This window comes from Priapulus caudatus, unplaced genomic scaffold (genome assembly GCF_000485595.1).
Source record: "Priapulus caudatus unplaced genomic scaffold, Priapulus_caudatus-5.0.1 Scaffold210, whole genome shotgun sequence".
NCBI classification, from domain to species: Eukaryota; Metazoa; Priapulida; class Priapulimorpha; order Priapulimorphida; family Priapulidae; genus Priapulus; species Priapulus caudatus.
Genome location: NW_014577271.1, coordinates 516458 through 524403, shown reverse-complemented (window position 1 = coordinate 524403; position 7946 = coordinate 516458). Strand labels below are relative to the sequence as shown.

General features: G+C 43.1%; 1 protein-coding gene across 1 annotated transcript; it reads right to left on the bottom strand.

Moving 5' to 3' along the window:
* Positions 1 to 550: 550 nt before the first annotated feature.
* On the bottom strand, positions 551 to 7764 carry LOC106807369 (WD repeat-containing protein 34-like). The gene is made up of 4 exons (XM_014809686.1): positions 6254 to 7764; positions 3922 to 4018; positions 1441 to 1555; positions 551 to 1155 (listed from the first exon to the last, which is right to left on the bottom strand). Exons 1-4 carry the CDS (start codon positions 6383 to 6385, stop codon positions 1002 to 1004), a joined length of 498 nt encoding a protein of 165 aa, XP_014665172.1. The 5' UTR covers positions 6386 to 7764; the 3' UTR covers positions 551 to 1001.
* Positions 7765 to 7946: the final 182 nt, after the last annotated feature.

The window sequence follows — 7946 nt, the reverse complement described above, 5'->3', positions numbered from 1 at the left end:
CTTAGTCACTCAATGGGTAATCGAGGTGGGAGCGAGTCCCAGTCTATATAGCCTTTGTCCTTGCAGCCATTTCCATTACTGGGCAAGGTTCGCGAACGTGAAAATTTCGTCCGTCTTTCTGTGATTTCGCGTGACACAGCTCGGTTACGAACAGAGACATTATGTTTTTATAACAAGTGAACACTGTTCACGTCCCAAATGTCTGCCCTCTGTGTCCCCCACTAAAATTGCGGACTGTTCGCTGGCAGCTATGGATGCGTACGCCGGCCTATGCATTCGGCGCACATATTCATAGCTGCCAGCGCTACATACTGTCGTAGGACGTTCCCGCGGTCGCGTGCGCCTTGCCGCGGAACTGCGCTCAAGATCTGCGCTCAGCGCTTCGGATCAACACCTCCTTTCGGCAACGCTTCTCTAGTATCCCGTCTCATCTGGTTACTAGTTCCTTATTCGAATAAGGAACTGGGAACTGGGAACTGGGAACTGGGAACTGCTTTGCCTAGTTACTAGTTCCTTATTCGAATAAGGAACTGGGAACTGGGAACTGGGAGCTAACTTCCCTGACCCGTGCTGAGCTTTGTAATGGATGACCGCACGCGTAGCCACTGCGTAAACTTTAACTCTTGTAGTCTAGTCTACAAAGTCTTCTAGTCTGGTCTAGAAGTTCTAATCTGCATAGATAGTAAAATCTAAGTTTCTATCACATAATTTCTGCTCTGCATGGATATTAAAATTGAAGTCTATTTTGCACAAGTCTTCTCCGGCACGGATGGGAATACTCTACTACAAGAGTAGTCTGCTACACGTGGACGGTAAACCTCAGTGTCACACAAGTTCTAATTGCTAGACCCGTACGCACAGCATGATGCACTCAGCACCACGATTCAACACAACCGGCAGTGAAGAGTGGCACACGACTAAATCGCCTAGGCTGGGTTTAGAGTCTGAGAGCATTTATCTGCTACTGTTACTTAGCACCGAGCGGTGCCAGCTTCCGACGCTCACTTCATCGACGTTTCAGCTTTCGTGGAATTCTCTGAGCTGGCTAAGAGGTTCAACGACTGGAGAGCTCGCGGACTGTTGTACGTGAGGCTGTCGCTGAGCTGCCACACCTTCACAACACCTTTTTTATCAGCCGAGGCCACAGTGTGATGCCTGCAAAAAACAGTTGAAACAGGTACAGCACTTTTACACTAAAAGTATTATTCAACAATTAGTAAAATTCTCGTCTATAAATCTAGCCACAGATAACCACAACATAACACTACTAGTTTGGGCAAATGTGTCTGTAAGCTAAAGACAACTTTCACAGAACAAAGAAAACATTCTGTGGAAAAACGCATGGATATATAATTTTAAGACTTTTTATTTATTTTATCAATGCTAATACAACCATATATTAAATATACCACTGTGATAAATGCAAGCGTTTGTGCTTACAGGGAAGGGTTGAACGTGACATGGTGAACTGGTTGAAGCTCAGGACTAGCTTTTAGTTTTTGAAGAGGGCTAGACTGGCTCTCCGACAGGTCATATATCAAAACGTATCCATCACCTGTAAACATGAAATCCAACCTCTAGAACGAGAGTGTGTCACCTTTCAAACAACATCATAACAACTAAACTAGTAATTCTACATAACATAGGTTATTCAAAATGAGCAATTATTCTTAACTACTGGATCAGGCCCTACTGATTTCACAGGTATTACATATGACAAAATGAATCTATGTGGAGAGGAGATGCAGTTCAGTCACTGGTCAACAATCAGAGATATAAGGACGATCCCTTACTACCATTAAAAGAAAAAAATGCACTCACCTGTATACAAATCAATAAAGCATAATCTAATATATTATACTATAATAACTCATACTGGTGAGAGGGCGTTTAAAGCAACTCTCGACAAAATGTTGTGGACTAAGACGCACAGGAATAGGACAGTGATTACAGCGAGTGAGTAGGGCTGAAAGGGGCAATTGCTCTATTACTAGGGAGGAGGAAGTGAGAGAGGAAAGTGACAGCAAGACACACAAAGACAGAGAAGGAGGGTGGGGGAGAAGAATGGGGGATTTTCGATTACTAAAATATGAGCTGTCAGTTAATTAGGAAGTAAAATGTGCCTACTAGACAGGTGCCCCTTCTGAATTCCCAATAACGTTACTTTATAAAACAAGTGCTGCAGAGCGACAGGGCTCATCTGGTGTCTGGTGTTCTGCTGATAAATTCATTTGTGCATAGCAAGACGTCCTATACATACGTTCATTTCTAACCCAAAAAAACAACACTTCAAACTAGTGTAATAAAATTCCGATAGATGGCGGGCCGCTATCAAAAGCATCGTTGCATCGATCAGCCAAAGCATTGCAGCAATGGCAGCTGTCAGTGTGACAAACTCGCAGCTAGGGCCTGCATACCTCCCAAATCCCATTGGTTGATACAAATCACGTGACTGAAACTCCTGTTTTAATAAAAATTTTATGGCGCATTGTGACCCTAACCCTAACCCTAACACTAATTACAATTTAATTCAAAAAATTAACTATATTTGTATCAATCAATGGGAGTTGGGAGATATGCAGGCCCTAGCCGCGAGTGTGTGACGACGGATTGCAAAAAGCAGGAGCGAATAATTACCATATTATTACTATACATAACGTGCGTTTTATGGTGTCAGGTAATAAATAGCTCAATGGTTGATACAACCAGAGCAGCTCGTGCAAGATTACAATTTACAGCAATACGATAGCAAATATCTGTAAACTAATTTCAGTACAAGCTAGGCCAGTGATTAGTGGACCAAATAAGCTCAAGAACGTACACACTTGCGTCTATATTGGTGCCAAAATTTGATGAGAAAATTCAGTCTGGGAAATCCGCAGCCTCACTCCTGGGTAATTATTTGAGTGCTACTGACTGTATTCCAACTATTCATAATGTACACTACAGAATCTCATATATAAGTCATCTCATTATATCCTAAGTAAGCGTTGTTCAAGTAAGAGTTATGTGTGGAATTTCACTGTAAAATGGGAGCTTTCCACAACCACAGGTACTCGCCAACGCAGTGAGAAACAAATCAATGTTTAACCCTGCCCTCTGAGGGTCAAAAGGTTATCCGACACTTACTCTTCGTGTCATGTCAGCAGTAAAGTACATTCATGGGTCCTTTCAATAAAGCCATTAAAACATGCTAGGTTACCCGCTGACAAAAATGTTTTCAATCGCTCCGTCAGACCATGTCCTCAGAAAATGTATAAAATCTGCCCTGGTGGCTCCATTGACCTGTGAACCTCCAATTTTGGCAGCAGTGATGGCTTTTCCTACCGATGATGCATAACACCGACTAATCAACGAGCCTAGGTCGAGGCCGTTTAGATTTGTGCCGCAATTCTGCCATTTCCTCCCTATCCCTTAAGTTAAGGAAGGAATGTATCCCCTTCTTTTACACCTCTATGACGCTTTGACATTTGACCCCCAGCTTCGACATCCAGCAACTCGTTTTCGATTACCCCCGACGTCCCGACTTTCGAATCCGTACGTCAAGCCGTTTAGATTTGTGCCCACTGTTGACAGATGCACCACGGCATCGGCCACGGACACAGCTGTCGTCACTCTGCGTTCGTACCAAGCTGCATCTGACTATGTCAGATGCGCTAAAAAATTGGGGAGGGGCAGCGTAAGAAAGAAAAAGTCAGAGACAGAGACAAGGAGAGAGAGAGAAAGAGAGAGTGGAGTGAAGGGGAAGAACTGGTAGAAGAAGAAGGGGAGAGAGACTGACAGAGGGGGAGGGAGGGGGAGGGAGAGAGAAAGTGAGAGAGACAGAGAGAAAGAGAAAGAGAGGGAAGAGAAAGAGAGAGAGAGACCAAAAGAAGGAAAGACAGAGAGAGAGAGAGAGAGAGAGAGGGGGGGGGAGAGTACCTGTAGCCACAGCAAAGGTGAGTGGCTTTGAGTAGGACCAGACTGCAGAGTGAAGATATCCCAATGATGGATCTGCAGAAAACACAGCCGTGTTCTCCTAAACAAGTAAAAACACATTAGTAGCCTAGAACCGAATCACTAGCAACGACACAATAATATCCCATACATACTACAAAATTTGATACTATATCACTAGCCCAGGCCAGGGCTGGGTGAAATGTGTGCTAATTCGCAGCGTACAGACAAACAAGAGCCGCAGAGCGTCTGGGCTCATCTGGGCTAATCCCTATCTCACACTAAATTGTGTGTGTACGCAATCCCGGGCCAGGTACGGGCTATATTTCTAAACATGCACACACATAGCCTTGTTTGGGTTTCATAAAAGAACAGTAGCATCTGAAATTGTATCTGAAATTTTGTTTTTGAGGTTCACTTCACTAGTGTATACTCATATAGTGTAAACAACTTGGTTCATATAATGGCCAATCGAGGTAATAACTGGGACGACAACGAGGTAAAAAGTCTGATTACATTTTTGCAAGAAGAAGCTATCCAGAATGCATGGGAGGGCAGACATAGGAATGTGCATGTTTACTCTTCCATTGCTGTTAAAATGACTCAATTGGATTTTATTCGGATACCCAAATTCTCATCACGCCGATTGTCGCCTCTGATGTGTATTCGGTCACCTGTTAATATTCTCTTCTTCTGTTATTAAAACACAGTGCAAATCTTAATAATGCCATCGGCAGTGCTGTTGTTTAGCTCTCATTCGCACCTGCTACGTGACATAACCCGCTAAACGGAACATGCACGTCTGGCCCAGGCCTGGCGTGGACTAGCTTGATGTAAGATCAAATTTGCAGTCTGCACAGTCTGCCCACCTCAATTCGGGGGTGGGGGTAACCTAGTCCAAACTAGTCCATATTTAGTCTGGGACAGCAAGTACACACTGAAACAAATTAGTTTTATTATAAATATGGATAAAGAACAGTGTACACGTAACGATTAGAGGTTGCCGTCGTCTCCCCCGTTTCTACCAAAACCCGCCCTTTTTAAATCGTCAGCATCCCCGCCGCGACCTTTTTAGACTTAAATTAAATTATGACGCGGGTAATGGATACAATGACCGGTCGCGACTAATGTCCGATGGTACCAGGTAGGATCGTCGACCACCGTTGACGTTGCCTGCCTAATGATGGCCGTTTGATAAACCGCGTCGCATTCTTGTTGAAGTTAATGTGTTCGTACAATTCTAAAATGTATTCTGTCCACGCTGAATTATGTATGCTCTTAATTATGTAGCTAATGTAACCTGGATCCATCGCCGGGCGGGTCTCCGAACATTTGCATTACTAGTGTGCCAAATTCCCTATGTCTCTATCTCAACGCTAAAACGCCGTACTACAAATGAATTGTGATTTTGATGATTTTATCACATATCTGCCGGGCTAACCCTGGCACGAACTGGTTAGTAATTACACCTGTATGCATATATGTACACATTCACGCACACACACACACACACACACACACACACACACACACACACACACACACGCACGCACACGCACATGCACACACGCACGCAGGCAAGCGCACACGCCCAAGCACACGCACACACACACGCGCGCGCGCACACGCACACGCGCACATGCGCACACACACAGGCAAACTCCCGCACGCGCATGCACGCACACACACACACACACACCTTGGTCAACATCCGTTTTTTTCAGATAGGCACGACAACAAAAATATGCTACATCAATATGACATTCAATTCATGTAACAGCATTAGAACGAAGACACAATTCACACATGTACACATGCACGCGCACGCGCGCGCGCACACACACACACGCACGCACGCACGCACGCACGCACGCGCGCGCGCGTGCATGGACATGCACACTCGCGCACACGAGCACACACACAGGCACACTCGCGCACGCACATGCACGCACGCCCGCACGCACGCACGCCCGCACGCACGCACGCGCGCGCACGCACGCACGCACGCACACACACACACACACATACACACGCACACACACATCTTGGTCAACATCCGTTTTTTTTCAGACATGCACGACAACAAAAATATGCTACATCAATATGACATTCAATATTGTAACAGCATTAGGACGAAGATGTGCACATCCACACAATTCCGCATGAGTGTGCTTCTTCGAAAAGGTCACGACAGGCCTCCAACTTGGTTGGAGCGACCTGCATGTACTGACCTGCTAGCATTCAACATAGAGTATGCATATGAGCCACAAACAAGTGAAAATCTGGCTTTGCAAGACGAGATGAACAATTAACCTACCTGCCCCAACTTGAAAATCTTTACGGTGCCATCAAAGCTACATGTCAAAAGCAGTTTACTGCTGAATGGCGAGGTAGCAACAGATGAAACGGCTCCTTTGTGTGGCTCGAGGGGGATTGTAACAAGTGACATGAGTTCAGAGTCAATTCCACTTCCTTAAATGATACATTAGACTGAATGACAAAGTAATTGTTGACGGTTACATTAACCAAGTCTGTTACTATAACTAAACGTTCCCCCAATTTCTTGCAAAAACAGAGAAAATTTTTGCTCTTGTAGGTCAACACTGACAACAGTACATCCTGACATACACAGCCCCTTTGGCTATTCCAATCAGTAAGTGATAGCAATTAAAAAAGTCGTATTTACTACCAATATTTTAACATTGATGTACTCTATATCCCCTAATAAATGCCGAGGTAAGTGCTTTCCTATAGCATACCTGATTTCTGCATGCATGCTAGTGGACAGACGAACAATTGATAGGAGATATATAGAAGATAAATGTGAGAGAAATGAAAAGAAAAGAAGAGGATAGTAAGACAAATTGGAGAAGAATAAAGGAGAACAAGATGGATAGAAGAACAGCGTGATAGAAGAGAAGAGGAATAGAACACACACCGCTTGTGTAAATATGCAGTGTTATGCATTTGGCAACATTGTATGTTGCTGAGCATTTGAACAGCATATAAGTGAGTGCTATATAGTAAACATAATTTGCTTTACTATATTTTTATTTTGAAATGGCCAAACTGCCAGTGCTCATATAAAAGTATAAAGGATATTTTGTGCATCAAAAAAACACAAACGAAGATTAAAAAGAAGACAAGAAGATTAACGAAGACAAAAGAAAATTAAAAAAGAACACAACAAACAATAACAAAGTTATCTGAAACCTTTCCATATGAAAAATGCAGCTTTTGATTATTTCGCCCCTGGCCGTTTACTCTTGATGTTTTACTACGGGTTTGTATTTCTTCTTCAATTATCATAATCGCAGTTCATCAAGTGTTTATATCTCAAAAATAACTTCGAAAGGCATTTTCTTTCAGCAGATTTTTAGACAAAAATAAAAGTTCACAATTCATCTTGTAGGCCTAAAAGGTCACCAGACAACTTCACCTCCATATCACGTAAAATTGATATCATAATTATTTTTAATAAAATTACGAAAAACCAATGTTAGAGTGATGAAATAAAAACGTTCCTCATAGAATATGCTGAAACACGTCCAAGAAAATATTCCAGATATTTCTGCTGATCTATATTTTTCACACTGTGGAGGACATTTATCGCTGTACCTCTAAATCGAAGTTACAACAGGCATAGACAAACCAATTTATAATTCTGTAAGGTGCACAACCAAAGTCTCACACCCTTAATGGTGGAGGAATAGCCCATTTGCCTACTGCTGCATGACTTTTGGCATACGATCCTCATTTTCGCGATGCTCTTTGCCTACTGCTCCTACATGCTAAAAAAACTGCTGCTATATATTATGCTAAATACGAGTTATATCAGGAGTAGATAATAGGGAGGAGTGTGACATCAATAAACAAGGGAAATTCGTCATTTACTAGCCTTATATAAAAAATACCTACGATTTACTACGCGTAAATCATCCAACCTATCGGACACAGTACATTCGCCCATCATCGTACGAAATCGTTTCCTCGTAGACACCCGCAATCCG